The sequence below is a fragment of the Peromyscus californicus genome, unplaced genomic scaffold (genome assembly GCF_007827085.1).
Source record: "Peromyscus californicus insignis strain IS unplaced genomic scaffold, ASM782708v3 Scaffold_4__1_contigs__length_199733344, whole genome shotgun sequence".
Lineage (NCBI taxonomy): Eukaryota > Metazoa > Chordata > Mammalia > Rodentia > Cricetidae > Peromyscus > Peromyscus californicus.
In genome coordinates, this window is record NW_026294562.1 from 52,633,467 (window position 1) to 52,656,365 (window position 22,899).

The 22,899-nt window shown below is 45.0% G+C and overlaps 2 protein-coding genes across 2 annotated transcripts; one reads left to right on the top strand and one right to left on the bottom strand.

The window, feature by feature from the left end:
• The first annotated feature begins 112 nt into the window (after nt 1–112).
• Nucleotides 113–15,582, top strand: Ttc9c (tetratricopeptide repeat domain 9C). Its single transcript, XM_052762767.1, has 3 exons — nt 113–1,811; nt 8,711–8,893; nt 14,219–15,582. Exons 1-3 carry the CDS (start codon nt 1,574–1,576, stop codon nt 14,311–14,313), a joined length of 516 nt encoding a protein of 171 aa, XP_052618727.1. The 5' UTR covers nt 113–1,573; the 3' UTR covers nt 14,314–15,582.
• On the bottom strand, nt 15,258–22,499 carry Zbtb3 (zinc finger and BTB domain containing 3). Its single transcript, XM_052762760.1, has 2 exons — nt 22,285–22,499; nt 15,258–22,035 (listed from the first exon to the last, which is right to left on the bottom strand). Exon 2 carries the CDS (start codon nt 21,982–21,984, stop codon nt 20,428–20,430), a length of 1,557 nt encoding a protein of 518 aa, XP_052618720.1. The 5' UTR covers nt 21,985–22,035; nt 22,285–22,499; the 3' UTR covers nt 15,258–20,427.
• Between the last annotated feature and the right edge of the window lie 400 nt (nt 22,500–22,899).

The window sequence follows — 22,899 nt, forward strand, 5'->3', positions numbered from 1 at the left end:
GAACTGTCGACCGAGCCCGACCGCGCAGGCGCCGCCGCCGCCGCCGCCGCCCGCCTCCGCCTCCCGCGCCAGCACTGAGCCCGCGCTAGTGAGCGCACGCAGGAAGCGGCAGAGTCCGCGCTATCCCCGCGGCGTGTTTGTGTCGCCTTCCTTCTGCCCTGCCCCTTTCGGCTCACCGAGCCCAAAACAAGACAGTCAGGAGTAGCCGCCTAGACACTCGGTTCTCGACCGCGGGCGAGTGCGCGCCGAGGACGACGGAGTTCCCTCACTTCTCCTCCCGCCCCCTCAGAGATCCGGGCCAATCACCGGAGGCGTCTCAACTGCGCAGCCGCAAGGACGCCTGAGCCGGCAAGGCTGGCTGCGACTCAAGTGCCTCGTAGCACGGAAGCGTGTGTGCGCCCGTCTTTCAGTACTTCAGTTGTAGGATCTGCGCAGTCGCACCAGGGCCCCGCCCACCTGTCAATACACTTACTTCCTGCTCGCTCTCAGTTGCCGAGACGCTGTAGATCTTACTTGCTTATTCTTTCACTGCATCTTCTTAGAGGAATAAAGGAAGACAAGCCGGAGGGTTGGATGGTGCAAAGCAGCTGTTTTCGTAGCTCGTAGGCAAAGGGCTTTTCGGTACCGAGGAAGAGCGAGCAATGCCCGGCCTCTTTTACTGTGCTTAAACTTCTACCCAGCAACAGAAGCGCCAACCCCGCCCTTCGCCTCCCTTATTGGTCATCTTGAATCGTCGTCTGTTGGTCTGATTGGTCATCCGATATCGTGCGGCTTTTTTTCCTATTGGAGAAGTGGCCGGGAATTTTTTTTTTCCGGGGTTGGTCCGCTGGGGAGGCGGGGTCGTTTCTGCGGGATTACTTTTCTGGACTTGTTTCTGATTGGGTGGTGTGACGCAATGCGCGCGCCCCATTAGATGCTAAACTGCTAGCAGGCCGGGTCTTTTCCTGTCGGTGCTCCGTCCCTTAAACTAACAACCTGGAGGAGACTTCCGGGCTCGGGCCACTGCAGGCGTGCAGTTGTTGGGCTTGCCAGTGCGTACAGCCTCTTCTGCCTCCCCTGTGGACTGGAGGCTCAGGCTTCATTCACTTCGGTCCCCCGGTTAACAGCAGAGACATCGACAAATGCTTGTTGAATAAGGACAAATAAAAAGCTTGGGAAGGAAGCCTTTCTGACTTGTTTCAGTTGTTCCCGCCTACTCCATCTTCTTCCAGGTCAGGGGGTGTGTGTGCCTCGGAGAAAGAAGGAAACGAATTTTGCGGGCAGTCACACACTTCGGATGTTTGTTTAGTTGGGCCTTTGAATCTTCCTAGAGTCTATACTGGACGCCAGGATCTCTTCTTTTGGAAGTCATTTGGTCTGTGACTTCACTACCTCCACATTATTCCTTTTTTTTTGTGCGGAACTTTGGGAAACTGAAAACAGGAGGATCGATAAGACTGTAGTAAAAACATCAAAGCTCAAATCCTCTTGAAGGAGAGTAATTTTTTGCTTACAAACTAGATTTCCCAAACCAACAATTTTGATCCCAACTCCACAGCCTCAGTTGACCTTTCATTTAGCAATTCTAACAGTCATGGAGAAGCGTCTGCAGGAGGCTCAGCTATTCAAGGAGGAAGGGAACCAGCGCTACCGGGAAGGGAAGTACCGAGATGCTGTGAGTAGGTATCACCGAGCTCTTCTTCAGCTGCGGGGTCTGGATCCAAGTCTGCCTTCCCCGATACCCAATCTAGGCCCTGAGGGCCCAGCTCTCACGCCGGAGCAAGAAAACATACTGCACACCACTCAGACAGACTGCTACAACAACCTAGCTGGTAAGAGCGGGGCTGGAGGGTGGGTAGAGCATCTAGACTTGACCCTCGAGCAAGGCAGAGGTGGCGCATGCCTTTAATCTCAGCACTCAGAGGCAGAGGCAGGTGGATCGCTGAGTTCGAGGACAATCAGGGCTACACAGAGAATCCCTCAAAAACCAAAATGAAACATACTAAGAAGACAGGACCATCGAACCCCGTGAACGCCATCTTCTTCGCTATCATCTGGTTATTCGGCAATGAATTGAAACCTGTTTCCAATATGTAGAGAACTCTTAAGCGGGCAGGATTTTTCAAACCTCACCTGGAGAATTTGTGAAAATACAACTTCCTAGGCCCTAACTCCAGAAACTTTGATCTAGTGGATCTAGGGTGGGACTGCCATTGGACTTATCTGGATGAGTGTTGCTAACCTTAGAACATTTTGCCTTCTGTAGAGGAAAAGCGCCTTTGTCTAAAGGGAATTTAACATTTGGGGAACAAGTTAATGGCTCTAGATAGTGTAGATCGCTTGTGCTTAACTGTATAACTTTTTGTAGAAATCAGGGACATTGGATAACTATCTTCCATTTCCAGATGGCTTTTTATGAAGATAGAACAGATAAGAGACCTTTTAATCTTTTCTCTGATAGACAAATCAAGCTCAGAACTAATTAAACTTAATTTACAGTATAGTAAAGACATTCTAACAGTGCAAACTGAGGCTGTATATATTGTCAGGAGCTTTTATGTCTCCTACTGGTTGCTTCTTAAAATTGTTTTTCTTTTTCTTGAGACTCAGTATGTAGCCCATCCTGGCTTGAAACTCACTGTGTAGACCAAGCTGGTTCCAAACTCCCGGCAGTCTTTCTGCCCATGGCTCCCAAGTGCTGAGGTTACAGGTGTCAGCCACCACATCTGGCAGTGTGCTTTAAAAATATTTTTGTGAGAGTGCTGGAGAGATGGCTCAGTGGTTAAGAGCGCTGACTGCTCTTCCAGAGGTCCTGAGTTCAATTTCCAGCAACCACATGGTGGCTCACAACCATCTCTAGGGGGATCTGATATTCTCTTCTGGCATAAAGGTATACGTGCAGACAAAGCTCTCAACCACAAAGTAAATAAATAAAATTAAAAAAAAATATTTTTGTGATCTCTGTGAGTTTGAGGCCAGCCTGGTGTACATAGCAAGTACCAGAACAGCCAAAGCTTCTTAGAGAGACCCTGTCTCAAATAAGCAAACAAACAAGCAAATATACATACACACACACACACACACACACATTATAGAGCACTCTTTAAGTTTTTATGTACAAACTTAAATATGTATATACATACACACACACATATTGCATGCACATATATATACATATGGTGTTGGAGTGGAGCTGTGGAACTCCGGGCCTGGCACATGCTAACCAAAAGCTGTGCCACTAACCTACAATATCAGCACTAAAAATTTTTGAAATTACAATACTCATTAGTTATGGTGAAAGTTAAGAGTATTTTTTCCAGTGTGTCCAGCAATACTTCTGGACTTAAATAATAGTAATTATGGTAGTGTTTTTGTTTGTTTTTGCAACAAGGTCTGTGTCACCATGCCTCTGCCTCCAGAGTGCTGGGACTAAATGCGTGCATAGCCCATCCCCTAACAGTAGCTGTTTTAACTTAACTCTGATCAACAGTTAAGTGCTGAGGATTAGCAGTATAACACTACGTGATAACATGATAACAGTCCCTATATTCATGAAACAAAGGAAATAACAAGGTATATCAGACAGTAAGTACCGCAGAGGAGAGTAAGTGAGATGGCCTGGTTCTTTACACCTAGGATCAGTCCCAGCACTGCGAAGGTCCAAGTAGCAGAGTGGCTTCGAGTCTGGCCTGCCTGCGATGTATGTGAGACCCTGTCTTAAACAGTGAGAATAAACTGGAAAATTGGTACAGTCCTGGGATGTTCCATTTAAGAAAGAAGGGCTACATAGGAGTCATATATGCTTCATTGATGACATGACGTATGTTAAGTGTCACAGCAATTCTTCCAAATGAGTCTAAGGAAACTAGAACTAATCTAGCAAGTCTTAATTCCCAGAACTTAAATTCTTATTGCAAGATACTGTGCCCACGCCGGGCGGTGGTGGCGTACTCCTTTAATCCCAGCACTCGGGAGGCAGAGCCAGGCGGATCTCTGTGAGTTCGAGGCCAGCCTGGGCTACCAAGTGAGTTCCAGGAAAAGGCGCAAAGCTACACAGAGAAACCCTGTCTCGAAAAACCAAAAAAAAAAAAAGAAAAGAAAAGAAAAAAAAGATACCGTGCCCTATTAAAAAGTAGAAAATGTGCCGGGCGGTGGTGGCGCACGCCTTTAATCCCAGCACTCGGGAGGCAGAGCCAGGCGGATCTCTGTGAGTTCGAGGCCAGCCTGGGCTACCAAGTGAGTTCCAGGAGAGGCGCAAAGCTACACAGAGAAACCCTGTCTCGAAAAACCAAAAAAAAAAAAAAAAAAGTAGAAAATGTACTAAGGAATTGACCAAAATCAAAGAAACAGGAGTTTCAGAGATGGGCACTTAAATGTCTTGACTTCCCAGGTGACCAAAGGAGGCACTGCTTATTAGCACTCTCTAGAAGCTCTGGGAATGCTTCACAGGTGCCTCATAAAGACTCTGAAAAACTGTGTGGTGACAGGTCTGTGCTCTCTGCCATTCCTCAGGAGGGAGAATCACAAATCTGAGGCTAGCATGGGGCTACATTGTAAGACCTTATTTCAAAAAAAAAAAAAAAGAAGAAGTTTTTACTGATTTAACAGTGTTCATTTATTGAATACCCATGATATATTTGGCAGTAATTTACAACTTTTCTCATCTTTACCAAAATTTTGATAGCTACTTCATAATAATCCTCATTTTTACAGATAAAGAAGTCAAAGTCCTGCCTAAAATCTCAGTGTCTTCTTGGCACATTTAAGAGAAAAATCCACTCTGACCTTTGCCTGAAGGGCCTCACATGTTCGGACTCCTCCATATCTGCAAATCTCACAGCACACTTCCACCTTTAAAGACTTTGAAGCTCTCTTCTCAGGAGTTAGAATGTTCTGTCCTACTGGTAGGAAGGCTGCAAGCACTCTGTTGCTTAGGTAGACCCCCAGCTTTTAAAATTTACTTTCTGAGAGCTAGGTGTAGTAGCATGCGCCTTTAATCCCAGCACTCGGGAGGCAGAGGTAGGTGGATCTGTGAGTTTAAGGCCAACTTGGTCTACAGAGTGATTTCCAGGACAGCCAGAGCTACATAGAGAAACCCTGTCTCAAAAAAAAACAAAAATTAATCAATAAAATTTACTTTCTTAGAGAAGCCCTCAGTAACTAAGCAACAGTTTAACTCCGTTCACTCTCCAGTATGTTTGCTTTTCTTCAAAGTATCTTTAAAGTTTCATTTGTTTGTGTAAACCTTCCACTTAGGGACGCCCAGGCATTATTTAATCACTGCTTGATCTCAGTTGCTACCCCGTGGAGACCCGTCAAGCCTTATATCCTAGAGTACTTTCCTTAAGCGGCTGAAGCCCTACCTCGTAGCTGGGGCCCCAAGGTAGAGTGGGACGGTAGGATTTAGTGCTTTATATCTTATCTGGTATTATTTACTAAGCTGTTAAACTCAGATCCCTCTCTAAGCTCAAAGATCTCTGCCTTCTAAAATCTATAAAAGGAATTTCCTCTGTTTTGTGGGTTGTTGCCAGGGCTCCTACCTCAACCAAACCCCCCGCCCCATAATGGCCAACATTACTAAAAAGTATTTCTCTTGAAATCTGTTTCAGCACATCTCCCATCAAACTGGGTGTGTGTGTGTGTTATTATTTAGAATAAACAAGGCTAGAGAGATGGCCTAAGAGTTAAGAACACTGGCTACTCTAGCAGAGAATCAGAGTTTAATTCCCAGTACCCACATGGTGATTTATAGCCATCTGTAACTCCAGTCCCAAAGGATACAAAACCCCTTTTCACCTCCTCAGGCACCAGGCACATACATGGTTCACATACATAAACAGAGACAAAACACTCCTACACGTAAGAATATATATATAATTTTAAAACTGTCATCAAGATGCCTTCCTTTTCTTGTTACTCCTTAGTTTACTGTTTGAGCATAGTTAGTGCTAGGTAAATAGTTATCACTTGAAGTACTGAAGTGAAAATGCTGGATTAATTGATCTGTGGTGAATACCTCATGTAAAGCCTGCTTGGTGTAGGGGTGTTATAGCAGGGATGCAAGTCTAGTCCAAGCTTGTTATTGGCTTCATTATACGTGAATCTCAGCCATCTGAGCATGATTTAACTTTAATATAATTCCAATAGCTGTGAAATAGGATATATCTTTACCTTTTTATACTTAAAAAAAATCATTTATTTATTTTGGGGGGCAGGGTTTTAAGACAGGGTTTCTCTGTGTAGCCCTGGCTGTCCTGGAACTCACTCTGTAGACCAGGCTGGCCTCAGACTCAGAGATCTGCCTGCCCTTGCCTCTTGAGTGCTGGGGTTAAAGGTGTGCACCACCACACCCAGCTATTTATTGATTTTATTTTTAATTGTGTGTCTCTGTGTATGTGTTTTTATGGGTATGTGTACATGTCAAGGTAGATGTCTTTGATGTCCAGAAAAAAGCATCAAATTCCCTGGAACTGTAGTTACAGGTGGTTGTTAGCCATCCAGTGTGGGTGCTTGAAACCAAACGTGGATCCTCTGCTAGAGCAATATGTGCTAACCACTGAGCCATCTCTCCACCTACTTTACTTTTATTTTTGGTGAACTCAGGAGACTCAAATATGCCAGGCAATCAATCGGTCTGCTGAGCTACAACCTTTCTTTAAGGCAGAACAGTGTCTTGAACATTGCTTCCTAACCAAGATTAATTCTGAGTTCCATTAATCAGCCAAGAAAATAATGAATTTATATCATGTTGTTGGAAATGAGGTTGGTATGGTGGCACAGAACTGTAATTCCACTACTTGGAAGCTTGAGGCAGGAGGAATAACAGGAGTTTGAGGCCATTCTGGGTTACAGACTGAGTTTCAGGACTGCCTGAGCTACACAGTAAGAACCTGACTGTCTTAGTCAGTGTTCTATTACTGTGAAGAGACACCATGACCACAGCCACTCTTATAAAGGAAAACATTTAACTGGGGTTTGCTTACAGTTTCAGAGGTGTAAGTTCATTGTCATCATGGTGGGGAGCATGGTGAAATGCAGGCAGACATGGTGCTGGGAAGTAGCTGAGAGTTCTACTTCTGGATTCAAAGGCAGCAAAAAGAGAGAGAGCCACTGGGCCTGGTTTGGGCTTTTGAAACCTCAAACCCCACCCCCAGTGACACACTTCCTCCAACAAGGCCACACCTACTCCTTTCAAATAGTGACACTCCCTAAGCATTTAAATATATGAGCCTGTGGGAGCCATTCTTATTCAACCACCGTACTGACTCAACCAAACCAAACCTGGGTGTGTTGATGCATGCCTGTAATTCTATTGGCTGGGTATGTGGAAACAAGAAGATCATCATCATCCTCCAGTATATAGTGAATTCAGATGAGATCCCCACCCCCATCTCAGAACATGGAGAGATAAAAAACAAAAATTGACAAGACTTGGTTCAGATTACATGCTCATTTCACTTACAAGCTCTGAGATCTTGGGCAAGTTGCTTATCTGAGCCTGGATTCTTTTTATCCATTAAATGGAGACTAGCACTGATTCTGTATGTGGGTGAAAAGATGGAATATATTCAACATAGCTTGTTCTTCCCTCACATAATGGCAGGCATTGACAGTGCTGCAGTGTAAGAACTGTGATGAGACCAAGAAGTGAGGACACAGCACTGGGTAGAAGAGACACAGTGAAGAGTTTCATTTGATCCCCAGCACCAAAGAGAGGGGAGGAAGAGGGTAGGGGAGACTGAGAAAGGGTCTTGTATAGTAGCCTAGACTGGCCTTGAATTCCCTGTGTAGCCAAGAGTTAGTCACTGTTCTATTGCTGTGAAAAGACATCATGACCAAGGTAATTCTTAAAATGGGAAGCATTGATTGGAGGCTTGCTTACAGTTTCAGAGGCTTAGTCCATTATCCTGATGGCAGCGAGCATGGTGGCCTGCATGGCATTGGAGCAGTAGCTGAGAGCTACATCCTGATTGGCAGGCTACACAGAAAGTGAGAACTGGGCCTGGCATGGGCTTTTGAAACCTCAAAGTCCACCCCCAGTGACACACTTCCTGCAACAAGGCCACACCTCCTAATCCTTCTCAAATAGTGCCACTCTCTAACGACCAAGCATTCAAATATATGGGCCTATGAAAGCCCTTTGTAGTCAAACCACCACACCGAGGGTGACCTTGGATTCCTAGTCCTCCTGCCTCTACCTCCCAAGTGTTAGGATTACAGATGTGTACCTGGAGAGTTGGCTTACCAGTTAAAAGCGCTTACTGCTCTTGCAGAGGATTTGGATTTGGTTCAGCACCTATATAGCAGCTCACAGTCATCTGTAACTCCAGTTCCAGGGCATCTGACGCCTCTATGACCACCTTGGGCTCCTGCATGCATATGATACAAATATATATACACACATAAAATGAAATAAACTTTATGTATTGTGTGTTTACGTGTGCTCAAGCATGGTGTTGTACACATGTTGGGAATGTCAGAGGAAAACTTGTGGGAGTCAGTTCTCTCCTTCCCAGGAATCAAACACAAGTCACAAACTTGGTGGCAAGAGCCTTTACCTACTGAGCCAGCTTGTCAGTCAACTTTCATAGCTCCAGTTCCTAGATGAGGCTATGGATATGGGAGACACTTCGGCGTTAGTTGAATAACTGAATGTTGGGGAATGCCTGGAGCTGGCTAGTGGAATCTCCTATAAGCCCTCCTTCTCTCTCCCTTTAACTTGATCCTTTAGCCTGTCTCCTCCAGATGGAGCCAGTGAACTACGAACGAGTGAGGGAATACAGTCAGAAAGTCCTAGAACGACAACCTGAAAACGCCAAGGCCTTATATCGGGCTGGAGTAGCCTTCTTCCATCTGCAGGACTATGACCAGGCTCGGCACTACCTGCTGGCTGCTGTCAACAGGCAACCTAAAGGTGAGTGACAGGGACATCAAGGTGGTTCTGTTAATTAGTATCAAGAAATGATCAGTGTTTAAGGAGATGAGAGCGCTAATTGCTGTGGTCTGACATTACACACTCTATATATCATGTATTGAATTATATGCACTATACCTGTTAATATGTACAGCTATTACAAATCAACAGAAAAATACTTCTTAAAGGAAAAGAAGAGGTGGGATGTATATAGCTTAGTTGGTAAGGCATGCACAAAGCTCTGGGTTCAATTCCCAGCATTGCATAAAGGCATCCATAGTGGTACACATTCCTGTAATCCCAGCACTTAGGGAGTAGAAGCAAGAGGATCAGAGTTCAAGGTTATCTTTAGTTACATAGCAAGTCTGAAGATGATCTGGGCTCCATGAAACTCTGTCTCAAAACAAAACTGTTTCATGCTGGGTGGTGGTAGCTCACACTGTTAATCTCGGCACTCAGGTGGCAGAGGCAGGAGGATCTCTGAGTTCAAGGCCAGGCTGATCTACAGAGGAAGTTTCAGGACAACTAGGGCTACACAAAGAAACCCTGTCTTGAAAAACAAACAAAACTACCTGTCCCATTGAAGTAGTACCCATGGAAAGGAAGTTATAGTTTACTTAACATTTTCAGTTTACTTTTTTAAAGACATTTTTGTTTTTAAGTATATCAGTGTTTTACTAGATGTATATGGTTTACCTCTTTGTTGGTGATGTGAACCTGGGGAAATGGGACCTAAAAAGGAGGTGGACTAAAATCTCATGTAATAACTAACTTTATTCAGAGTATCAGACAATTTATACTCTGAGGGTTAAGAAGAATCACATGAGCAAAGTGTTCAATCACAAGGACCAGCAGAAACATGTTTTTCCATATAAAGAGGCATATAAAGAAATAACAGCAGCCAGCTGTGATGAATAATCTGAAGGAAACTCATACCTGGGAAGGGCACAAAAGCACATTCGAAACACAATTCCATGTGTTTGAAGAAACTGAGGTCACAAGACTCTTATCTTGTTTTCTTGGAGTTTTCTCACAAGCACTGAGAATTCCCTTCACACGATTCTGTTCTTGGACTGTATTCTGATAGTGTATCTGTGCACCACACATCTGCCTGGTGTCTGTGGGCCTAAAAAAGGCAGTCATTTGATCTTCGGAAACTAGAATTACAGCCTGTAGCAAGACCCCATGTGGGTGCCAGAACTGAACGCAGGTCCTCTGCAAGAGCAACAAGTGTTCTTAACAGCTGAGACGTCTCTTTAGCCCCAGTTTTTAACTTTTTTAAAAATAGATACTACAAGCCAGATAAAAATCCCAAGAGGAAGCAGGGAAGGTGGTCATGAAATTCCTAGCTGAGGCACATGCCTTTGATCTAAGCACTTGGGAGGCAGAGGCAGGAGGATCTCTCTTAAGTTCAAGGCCAGCCTGGTCTACAGAATGAGTTCTAAGACAGCCAGGGCTACACAGAGAAACCTTGTCTTGAAAAACAAACAAAAAGAAAAAGAAGAAAAGAACTTCCTAGCTGAGGAGCTGTTGGCATTTGATAGCTGTTGGGGAGAGAGAGTTAGTTTTCTTGAATGATGTGACCCCCTTGTAGGTCATCCACACTCCAGAGCAGGCCCCATTCCCAAGAGCAACCCAAACTAGACTAGATGGGGTTGGAAGAAGAAGAAAAAAGCTTAAACTTGGGTGGGGAGGGAGTTGGAGAGTGGAGGGTGCAGGGTGGGTAGAAGGGGAGGGGGAGGTGAATATGATTAAATGCATTGTGAAACTCTCAAAGATTTAATAAAATATTATTTAAAAAAAGAGAGAACATTCATATATTTAAGAAAGTGAGCTGCATGGTGGCGGCTCACACCTTTAATCCCAGCACTAGAGAGACAGAGGCAGGTGGATCTCTGTGAGTTCCAGGCCAGCCTGTACTACAAGGTGAGTTCCAGGACAACACAGCCAGTACTGTTAGAGAAACCTTGTCTCAACAACAACAACAAAACAAACAAACAAAAAAGAACGTGTACAAAAAATGTGCGCACGGACAAGTGTTCTACTTCTGTGGCTTTTTTCCTTTTTTTTTTTTTTTTTTTTTTTCGTTTTTTGAGACAGGGTTTCTCTGTGTAGCTTTGCGCCTTTCCTGGGACTCGCTTTGGAGACCAGGCTGGCCTGGAACTCACAGAGATCCGCCTGGCTCTGCCTCCCGAGTGCTGGGATTAAAGGCGTGCGCCACCACCACCCTACTTTTGTGGCATTTTTAAGGGTTTTTGTTTTTTACTTATTTTGTGTGTGGTGGGGGTTGGGATATTTGCAGGCCACAGCATGTGGAATCCAGAGGACAGCTTGTAGAAGCTGCTTCCTGCCACTGTGTGGGTTCTGGGAATAGACACCTTCTGTTTGTCAGCCTGGCTGGGCAGCAATTGCCTTTACCTACTGGGACACTTTGCTGGTCTGTAGTTTCGTTTTTTTTTTGTTTTTTTTTTTTGTTTTTCGAGACAGGGTTTCTCTGTGTAGCTTTGCGCCTTTCCTGGAACTCGCTTTGGAGACCAGGCTGGCCTCGAACTCACAGCGATCCGCCTGGCTCTGCCTCCCGAGTGCTGGGATTAAAGGCGTGCGCCACCACCGCCCGGCCAGTTTCGTTTTTTTTGAGACAGGGTTCTCCTTTGTAGCCCAGCGTGGCCTGCAACTGCATCCCTAGTGCCAGCCTCCCTGAGGAATGCTAGGATTATAGGAGCTTACCACCTCATCCACAGGAAAGCAACTATCAGTTCTGTCTGTATCCTTAGGACCATTTATGTTTAAACAGGCATATGTATTCATATTCCCTGTACCAGCTCTATAAGTCAGTAGTTCATGTATATATAAGCCTGTTTCTGTTTATATTGCTGTGCTGTACAGCACACTCAGGGCCTGTGTCTGCCCTGCAGATGCTCTACCCGTGACATCCAGCTTGTTTATTCTGTGTATATAAAAAACCACCCTTGCTAGGCACTCAGGAGACAGAGCCAGGCGGATCTCTGTCAATTCGAGTCCAGCCTGGTGTACAGAGCCAGATCCAAGACAGACACCAATAAAAACTACAGAGAAACCCTGTCTTGAAAAACCAAAAAAAACCCACCTTCCCTACTTTTCTGTTTTACTGCTGGGAACCATACTCAGGACATTGTACCTACTAGGTGCTTTACCCATGTAGTTGGAGTTTTCTTTGGCCTGCCAACCAGCTCTGAAATAAAGACATAGAGACTTATTATTAATTATGAATGCTCAGCCTTAGCTTAGGCTTGTTCCACTAGCTCTTTTAACTTAATTTAACCTGTTTCTATTCATTTCCGTTTTGCCTTGGGACTTTCTTTCACTCTCTGTGTCCTACTTTCCTGCTTCCTCCATTTCTGGCTGGCTGGCCCCTAGCATCTCTTTTCTTTCTTCAGAGCCTCAATTCCTCCTCCTACTCACTCTCCCTGCCCGAAGTTTCACCTTTACCTTCTCCCTCGCTATTGGCCATTCAGCTTTTTATTAGACCAGTCAGGTGCCTTAGGCAGGCAAGGTGAAACAGCAACACATCTTCACATAATTAAACAAATGCAACACATCTTTGCATAGTTAAACAAATATTCCACAACATAAACAAATATAGCACGCCTTTACCATATTAAACAAATACAGCACATCTTTACATAGTTAAGCAGATGCAACACATCTTTGCATAGATAAACAAATATTCTGCAACATACCCATGTCCTTATTAACTTAAATTAATTTATTTATTTGGGGGTTTTGTGGGACAGAATTTCACTATATAGCCCTAGCCAGCCTGGAGTCTACTCCCCAGCTGGCATTTGAACTTATGATTCACCTGCCTTGGCCTTCTGAGTACTGAGGTTATAGGTGTGTGTCACCATAATGAAAATTTTAGGAACTTTTTTCTTTCTTTTTTTTTTTTTTTCCAATTTTTGGAGACAGGGTCTCATGTAGCTCATTTCAAGCTCAATTTGTAGCACAGGCTGGCCTTGAACTTCTAATCCCCTCCCCTCTATTTCCCAAGTGCTGATGTTATAGATATGTGCCACAGTACCCAGTTTAGGAACTTTGTTTTAAACTCCCTACCTTTTAAAAAGCGTGTTAGTGGATCCCAGTGAATGAACGTGATCATCATCATTCAGCTGCTCTCCCGACGGGAGCTGGCCCTCGATTTAGCTATTACCTATCTTTTAGCTCAGCTGACTGCAGGTGTGACCTAGAAAAAGAAGCCACTGACGGGAGAATTTCGGATTTGGCACTTGGTTTTCAGGACAGGAAGGAAACTGAAGCAGGTGGCAGGTTCATTTCTGTGTTGGTTGGTTTAACATTGAATATTGTGTCTCCTTTTTTTCTTTTCTTTGTTTATTTATTGTTTTTTGTTTGTTTTCCAAGACAGAGTTTATCTATGTAAACCTGGCTGTCCTAGAACTTGCTCCGTAGACCAGTCTGGCCTCAAACTCATTGCCTCTGCCTCCTGAGTGCTGGGATTAAAGGCCTACGCAACCACTGCCTGGCTTTTTTTACTTTTCTTTTTTTCTTTCTAGGGTCTTACTACATGGTCCTGGCTGTCCTGGAACTCACTACGTAGACCAGGATCGCCTCAAACACAGAGAGATCTACCTGCTTCTCTTTTTTTTTTTTTTTTTGGTTTTGGATTTTCAAGACAAGTTTTCTCTGTGTAGCTTTGCGCCTTTCCTGGAACTCGCTTTGTAGACCAGGCTGGCCTGGAACTCACAGAGATCCGCCTGCCTCTGCCTCCCAAGTGCTGGGATTAAAGGCATGCGCCACCACTGCCCAGCTTTGTTTTTGTTTCTTGACTTCAGGTATACAAATGAAATGCTACTTAAGTGGGCAGGCACAACGGCACACATCTATAGTCCCAACTATTATGAGAGGCTGAGGCAAGAGGGTCACTTACCCTGTAAGTTCAAGACCAATCTGGACAACACAGCAGACTACATCTTTAAAAATAAAAAAATAGCCAGGTGCAGTTGGCACAAGCCTTTAGTCCCAGCATTCAGGAGGCAGAGGCTGGCAGATTTTTGTGAGTTTCAGGCCAGCCTGGCCTACAGAATGAGTTTCAGGACAGCCAGGGCTACACAGAGAAACCCTTTCTTGAAAACCCAGAAAAAAAAAAAAAAAAAAAAAAAAAAAGGAGTTCACAGTGACATATTAAGTAATAGAAATTATTATTGCATGGAATAATTGTGATACATTCAGATTCTGGAGAATTAAAGTAACTGGGAGTGCTAACAGTGCTCTCTGGTCAATTGGGCCATTATGGTCTATCTGTAATTGCCTTTTCCATTGTCTTTGAAGATGCCAATGTCCGGCGGTACCTCCAGTTGACACAGTCAGAACTCAGCAGCTACCATAGGAAAGAGAAGCAGCTGTATCTGGGCATGTTTGGTTAATGAAGTAAAAGGATGCTTCTCAACTTGAAATCAAGTGGACCACTAAAGACCCATCAAGAGAAACCTGAGCCTCAGCAAGAGAAATTCACCCTTTACCTCTGACCCAGGTGGATTTCTATTGTTCCTGTTCTGCACAAGCCCTTTGCGACTTAGACTATCTGCATCCTTTATTGTCTATCCCCCAGTATATTTGTATGGCTTGCAATCCATATTATTTGCCTTTAGAAACAGACCAGAAAGCATTCGTCCACTATGGGTGGCATCAACTGTATTTGTGGTGTACATTTAATGAGATGTTATTGGAGGTGTTGAGACACAGAGGAGAGGGCCAGTGAAGGGTCAAGTAGAAGGACAGGCAGAAAGGAATCTTTTGCTGTTTCCTCAGATGCCTTTGTTTTCCCTCATGGGAAATATTGTGTGTGTGTGAAACTAGATGAATATAAATTGAGCCCAAGTATATTTAAGGATTTGAAATGAATTGTTTTGGGGCTGAGGATGTAGCTCAGTGGTAGACTGCTTACCTACCATGTACAAGGCCCTGGGTTTGATTCCCCAGTGCTGCAGAAATAATGAACTAAACAACAACAAAATCAAACTGTTATTTAAATTAATCTCCTTTTTGCTTGGTTGTTTGGTTGGTTGGTTTTGGTTTTCTTCAAGACAGGGCTTCTCTGCCTAGCCTTGGCTGTCCTGGAACTGTCTCTGTAGAATAGACTGAACTCAAACTCAGGGAAATCTGTCTCCTGAGTGCTGGGATTAAAGGTGTGCACCACCACTACCCAGCTCTTTCCTTTTTTTTTTTTTTCTCTCTCCTGGCAATTTCTAGTCCTTGATATTGCTTATACTCAGATCATTAACATAGTATAACTTATTTGTCTTTATTCTGTTTTAAAACTTAAGTAAAAGCTTAGAATACATGAAATCCTGTTGTTTTTTTTTTAAAAAAATCTGGAGTCAAGCACTTAAGTAGTTAAAAGTATTTAAAAACTCTCTGTCCTTGTGCTAGTGGGCTTTTTATGGTGTGTATGTATGTGTGGTACAGGATTTGAACCTGTCTTATACATGCTCGACAAGCACCCTATCATTCAGCTACATAGTCAGCCCCAAAGTGGTTTTTGTTTGTTTTTGTATTTTGGACAAGGTTTGTGTAGCCCTGGCTGTCCATGTTTTAATTTTTAATAGATGCATTTCTAAAATGTGTTCATTTTTCTGAAAGACATTACAATATCTTCTTGAAAGAGTATCACAATAAAGCATGACAGAACCCAAGCCTCCTTGTCATCTGTCACTATTTTTGAGCTCAGGCCCTCACAGAGGAAGGAAACTACAAGCAAACATAGTTATTGCTTAGTCTTGGAATCACCTGATAGGACCCTAGGGAAGCTGTGTTGCTCCTGGGTTCAGGGTGCAGATCTAGTGCAGTCCTGCCTCTGTGGGGTTCATCAGCCAATGGCTGCTTTGTCATTCTGTTTACTCTGTGGATTGTGTCTATGTCATGGGTGCCAATTAGTAGCTAAGACCATGTAGCAGGCCTCTACCATTATAAGTGGAGATAATAAGCATGTGTCACTCATTCGCTATCATGTAATCATAATACAACTATGTTTCTAGGGGTGGCATCCGTCTACTTTATTAATAACATCCCAAACTCTGCCAATATACTACTCTTCTTTGTTCCTCCCTATAATTTAAATAATACATTCATCAAGGTACAACAAAAGGCTTACTACCAAATAATCTAAAAAATCCAAAGACAGAACTAAGTAAAGTAGAATATTTTCTTTATCATCCAAGCGTCTTAATTTGCTAAACTTAGCTTATGCCTGTAATCTCAGCACTCAGGGTGAGGCAGGAGGATTGCTATGAGGCTATATACTGAATTGCAGACTAGATGGGCTTCCCTAACAAGATCATGTCTTAAAAACTCAAAATAGATGGAAAAAAATTCCTATACTGGTTTGGCAAAATCTTGTCATGGTGAATGAATCCTGTCACAATTGGTTAGTCAGAGACCCCTTATCTGAAGTTTCTTCTTAGTAAATTTCCATGTACAAATCTCAACACTACCTCTCAATTATAAATATCCACTTGTCTTTTGGGAATCAGGTCCAATCTGTGTCTACACGTTAATTTAAAATCTTTGTCATCATGCATGTTTCACTTTTTGTTTTGTTTTTCAAGACAGGGTTTCCCTGTGTAACAGCCCTGGCTGTCCTGGAACTCACTCTAGATCAGGCTGCCCTTGAACTCACAGATTCTCCCACCTCTGCCTCCCAAATGCTCTAATCCTGGCATGTTTCACTCCTTTGGAGCTGGTTTTGCTTTCTGGTTGTTGTGAACAAATTTGATATTCAATTAAGCTGTCCACTACATCAGTGAGGAAAAAATAAAACTGGTATTCGCAGTCCATCTTAGAAATTTATTTCGCTAATCATTTTCTTAGCCTTCCTAAGAGATAACATTAACCTGGTGGTCAGACATATATGGCAGCTTTTATTTTGAAGTCCAGTTCCCCACAGAGACTTTAAGGAACAAAAAAGGAGACAAAGGAAGGTAACTTGACTCAGGTCTTGAAGAGGTCTGACAAGCCTACATCTTGAGTCAGCCACAGAGGATCCCTAAACATTTGTGTTCAGAAGTTTGTGGAGGGAAGATTTGAAGATTTTGAATGGAGAGAAAGCCTTTGTGATGTGTGTGAAGGATCACACATAAATGGCAGTTTGAGACTGTATCCCCCAAATTGAGACCCACCACCTTCATAGTTTTGCCTCAAATTCTATTTACATATTACCTATATTAGTGTTTAGTCAATATGTTAAGGGTGTAGCTTTGTGATAGAGCTCTTGCCTAATACTGCCCCAAAATGATTTTAATATATTTTTAAGTTTTTAATGTCTCTGTAGCCTTTGCTGCCCTTGACATCATGGGAATCCTCCTGTGTCAGTCTCCCAGGTGCTAGGATTATAGGCATGAGCCAGCACATCAGCTATATTCTTTACACACTGGTTCTTCTTAAGTTGCCCAGGCTAGCCCAATCTACTGAGCTCAAGTGAGCCTTCTGCCTAAGCCTTTGAAGTAGCTAGAACTATTGGCAAGTGCCACTCATCTTTAAAATTGGAGGTGTATTTACTTATTCGTGGGTTTTTTCTTTCTCCTTCTGTTCTAAGAATGGAATCCAGGGCTTCCTACATGCTAGGCACATATTCTCCCACTGACTCTTCAGGTAAGTATTGGCCAAAGGCTGCGACCTGACTAGCCCAGTAGTGCCTGTTACTCAGGCTGTTTTAGAGAATCTACATCAGTTCCGTAAGGACATTGTTCCTTACTTTGAGGAACTTATATTCTAAGGCAACATAGTTTTGTTGTTCGTGTTTTTTTTTTTTCTTTCGAGACAGCGTTTCTCTGTGTAGTTTTGGAGCCCTGGATGTCCTGAATCTTGCTCTGTAGACCAGGCTGGCCTCGAACTCACAGTAATACGCCTGCCTCTGCCTCCCAACAGAGGGAGGCAACATACTTTTTTCAACACAGTCCCCCCTCCCCCCCACTTCTTTAAATGAGAAATCAAAAACTATAAAACTCACCCTCTTGAAGGGAACTAGTTCTTACAGGCTTTTTGCTATTTACTGTAGGAAAGACTGGAAAAGGTGCTCCACTCACCTAGAATACATTTTATTATTTTTATTTTGCCCTTTCTTGGAGGAATTAAGGCAAGAATACATTTGCATAAATACAATTGGTAGACAGTTACTCTAATATAAGGAATGTGAGCTGGACCTGGCTGGACATACTGTACTGTAAGACTAAGGCAGAAGATCTAGTTTCAGGCTAGCCTGTTGTACATAGCAAGACCCTGTCTCAAAAGCCCAAGGAGGTAGGCATAGTAGTACATGCCTATAACATCAGAACTTGGGGCTAAAGGCAAGTGGATCAGGAAGGAGGGCAAGTTCAGGGCCAGACTGGGCTACAAGAGACCCTGTCTCCAAAAAGGGAAGGGAGGAAGGATCCAAAGAGGAGGAAGAGGAGTGTGACAAGTATACAATTTATTCTTCATTATGGGGAAGATGGGTCTTCCTTTTCCCCTCAGACTAGCTTCCTTCACCTGCCAAGTGGCTAGGATTAGCAGTAGCTGCCATTGTGCTTGTACCCAGCTTTAGAATTTTCTCACCAGCAAAACAAAACAAAAACCCATCAACTCTTGCTTCCCATAATGCCTCATCAAGAGAGCTTTCTCTGGCCAGATCTTCACTGTTAAGTCTCCTTCTATCTCAAAAACAGCAGTGGTGCAGCTGGAAGAGCCTACAGTCCCCAGTGTGACACAGACCCCAGAGGAGGGCAAAGAAGTCAAGAAAGCCTGCTTTTATTTTGACCTTTTTCAGTTTTCCTTCCTGCTTGATTTGCATTTAGGGCTTTGTGTGCCAAGAGAGGATGTTTGTAGGGCAGCTGGCTAATCCGCTCTACAGCTCCACTCTTCACAGCCTGGAAAGTTGCTTCATTTACATTGAGCTCTTTCCCATATCCTAACTCAACACTTCAAACTCTCCTTTTTTACTATCTCTATTGCCAGAAACTACCTATATAACTTTGTGAGTGCTTCAAGCTTTTTAGGCTGCTGTTATCACAACTTTACTTTCTTTTTGGAGTGCTAAGGATCAAACCCCTAGGGTCCCAGGCTAGGTGAGCAATCAGTCTCCAATCAGTCTCCAGTCCCACACTTTGGAGGTAAGGGTCTTAGATGACTATAAAATTCTCATGGGGTTTCCTGCCTTAGCTTTCCCAAGCAGCTGTCATTTCAATTCCTCTTCAGGTATTGAAAATCCCATAAAAGTCCCTCTTCATAAAGCATACTGTTTTCTCTCACCAGTTTCTCATCTTCAGAGACCTCAATTCAGATTCACAAAAAGGCAAAAATTTCCAAGTTATCAATACAGTGTCTGTTGTCAAAACACCCAACCAAAGATCTTTCTAGGTCCAATGCAGAAGAGACAAGGTAAGGGAACAAAGCCAAGCACTCAAAAGAATAAGAAAAGAACTTCTGGGGCTGGAGAGATGGCTCAGTGGTTATGATCACCTGTTGTTCTTCAAGAGGACCCAGGTTCAATCCCCAGCACCCACAGGGTGATTCATAACCATCCATAACTCCAGTTCCAGAGGATCCAATGCCCTCTTGTAGCCTCAGCAGATAACAGGCATGCATGTGCCACACAGACATACATGTAGCCAAAAACTCATACATATAAAAGAATAAATTTTGTTTTGTTTTTCAAAACAGGGTTTCTCTGTGTAGCCCGGGCCATCCTGGAACTCAGAGATCTGCCTCTGCTTCCCAGTGTTGGGATTAAAGGTATGAGCCACCACCTCATGGCAAATAAATAAATCTTTAAAAGAAAGAAAGACGACAACTGGTTGTTGGCTAACTACCTGCTGTGAACGTTACTGTGAACCAGCATGGCTCCATCACCATTATTATCTGGAGTCACTAGCCAAGTTCAAATCCTAGCTTTCTCCTTAACCAGCTCTATGACCCTAAACAAATGAACGAGTCCTCCTGAGTCTCAAGTTTCTTTGTATCTGAAAGGGGGTGGGGCTACTACTCCCCAGAAGTTGTCAAGGATTAAGTGAGTACACGAAGTGCCCAATATAGCCCAGAACACACAAGTTCAACTGCAGCAATCCATGTGTAAGATTCCCTATTTGCACTCCCTTCCTATTTCACTTTTTGCCTCATAAGCAACCAGACCCACATGCTTACCCAATGCAGGTGTCAAATAAAAGACCCAGAGGGCAGACATGAACACATGCAGACTTGTGGAAGAAACCAGCCAACACCAGTTCAAAGGGATAATTTCACTGCTAGTTTTATGTTCCAGAATGTGAAATGAGAAGCAGTTACACCTCAGGAAAAATTCCCAGTGCCCTTGGAGAATCCTGGCTGACCTGCTCTGCCCCCATAATGTCCTGCTTATCTGGCTGGACAAAGAAAAGGGTAAACACCTTCAGCTTGGGAAGAACCTTCATCCTGCCACCCCGTAGGAATGATGAGATGCCTCCAACCTTCTCTGTGGCCATCTTAACAAAGTAAGAGCAGGCCTGGCATCAGTTCATGCTCCCCAGATGTTAATTTTTAGGACCAAGTACAAAATCTTTGGGTGGTCCTCCACCACCACTGCTTTGTCTCTCTGTTGTTTGGGAGCCAGGGAGGGGCTGCACCCCTAGAATGGAGCTAGCCTCTGGGTCTGGTTTGCTGCGTTTGGCCAGGTCCTCATTGTGAGCCTTGCGGATGTGGCGGTAGAGGTCCCCTGACTGTGTGTAGCTGCGTAGGCAATAGCGGCATTCATAGGGTCGTTCTCTTGTGTGCACGGTGGCGTGTCGTCGTAGTGTATAAGAGCATGAGAAGGTCTTTCCACATGTCTTGCAGGTGGGAACATCCTCTGTAAAACTCCCAAAGCTCCCTGGAGCTGCTTCATACTCAGAAGGAGGGTAAAGTGGCTCATGCAGGGCCGGGGGTGCAGGCAGGGGTGAGGTCACCAGTCCTCGATGATATTGCCCTGGACCTGGCAGCAGATGGTACGGTAGATGAGATTCTGGAGGCAGGAAGTGGTCGCTCGGCCCCATCTCCTCTAGGCCTGTTGCCCCCGGCTCCTCAAAAGTGTCTGGCTGTGAAGGCTGTCCCCCGTACATTGCACCTCCAGGTGGGAACAGCCCTTCAGGCCCCTGAGGCTGTTCCTCTGACAAGTCAGTTTCCTCATCAGAGATCACAATAGCTTCTACTTTCACCTGGACCAATTCAGCTTCAACTGGGGCTGGAGGCTGGGACAGAACTGGGGCCGGAGCTGGGGGCGGGGCCGGAGCTGGAGGATAGAAGCCTTGCAATGAACCTCCAGTATCCCTTGGTTCCACCACCCTCAGACTCTCCGGAACCACATCAAGAGGAGTCAAGGGCTCCACTGAAACTGCTGGAAGGCCAGAAGAGAAGTAGTTTACAGGAATGGTCTCTGTAGAGCTACTGGGGCTGGCAAGAGAGACAGAGACGTCAGCCACGGGTGGGGGAGGTGCTCGCAGATGTGGTGAGTCAACTTCCATGCTAGGTTGTGTAGTGTCAGCTCCACCAGACACTGGTGCCTCATCTGCAGAATGAGCAATAGGTAAGGGGGTGGCTGGACCCTTCCATTCCTCTTTGCTCCAGCGGGCTGACTGCTCAACAGATGCCAGTAAAGGCTGGGGGCCACGAGAACTGCCTGACAAAAACTCCATAGTGGCAGGATTGCTTTCCTCTTCCTTCTTGGTACTGTCTGCCTCTGCCAGAGCCCGGGCTTGCAACCGTTGTTTACACACCTTAACGATGTCATTCATGTGCAAGTAGCTGGCAGCTGCCAGCACATCTTCTAGAGGGGTATCCCCCCTAAGTGCCAGCTGGCCAGCATACATAAAGTCCAGAAGCAACCCAAAGGCTGGGGCTGTGACAATCTCATTGTGAATACACACCAGATCCCTCTTGTCCAGTTCCCGCTCCTTGTAGAAAAGCTGAAAGAATGGGCTGCAGGAGGCCAGCACAGCCCGATGGGCCAAGAACTGGGTGCTACCAACCATCACAGTGCAGTCACAAAGGAAACCCTGGGACCGTTGCTCCCGCAGGCTCTGAAGCAGCTGCTGACTGTGTTCTGGGAACTCCATAGCACCCCAAGAAGGGAAGGGTGCCCAAGAAAGTTCCCCACCAGTATCTCCCTGGGAAGAAAAGACAGTGAGTTAGGGCAGGTAACTTCCACAGCAACCTCCACGTCAGCCCTTAATTAGGGCTTACCACCCAAGGCCTCTGGCAACACATGCCCCCCAAACCGTGTTTCAGTTAACTGCCCTTCTTTCTCCCAGGTCACACCCAAAGATCTGTTGGCTCCGCCCCCTGGACCTAACCTTAGGGATCGTCCCCGCCCCTATTCGAAAAAGCCCTGCCCCCCGGAAGTCCCGCCTCCTAACCAGCCTCTGCTTCCTCGGTCCCAGCCGGTGCCTTCCAGTGACTCATCCAACTAGGACTGTCTTTCGCGCCCAAGCTTTCCCGGGCGATGCCTTCACGCCCCGGTCCCGGAACTTCCTGCGCCTCTCCCTCTCGCATTCCAGGGATAAGGACTCCCAGCGTAGGAACTAGAAGAGAAAGCTGAGCCCTCACCCACGACCTAGCAGCCACCAGGAAAGCTCCGCCCCTTCCCACCTTCGCTGCCCTAATTGGCTCAAGCTCGCCCTCTCCCGTCGTGGATTGGCTCACTATGCACTACCCCGCCCCTCGATAACCGGCTTCTCCAAATGGGCAGTCTCTGCCATCGTTCAGGCGTCGAGGCTCACGATTGGTTGTTGCTCCTGTCCTAAACTTTTCTTCCTCATCCCGCCTTCTTTGACCCCAGAGCCCTCAGGATTGGCTGAATTTCTTCACTTACCTGTTTCCCGTGGAAAGATTACGCGCCTGGATGGGGCTCTAGGTTAGCACCTGCGCAGTGTATGCGAGAGTAAATAACGCGTTCTTGCGGCAGAGTTCTTAGAAGGAGAGACACAATAAACTGGTGTGTAACATGTAGGCCCAGGTCTACACCAGACTGC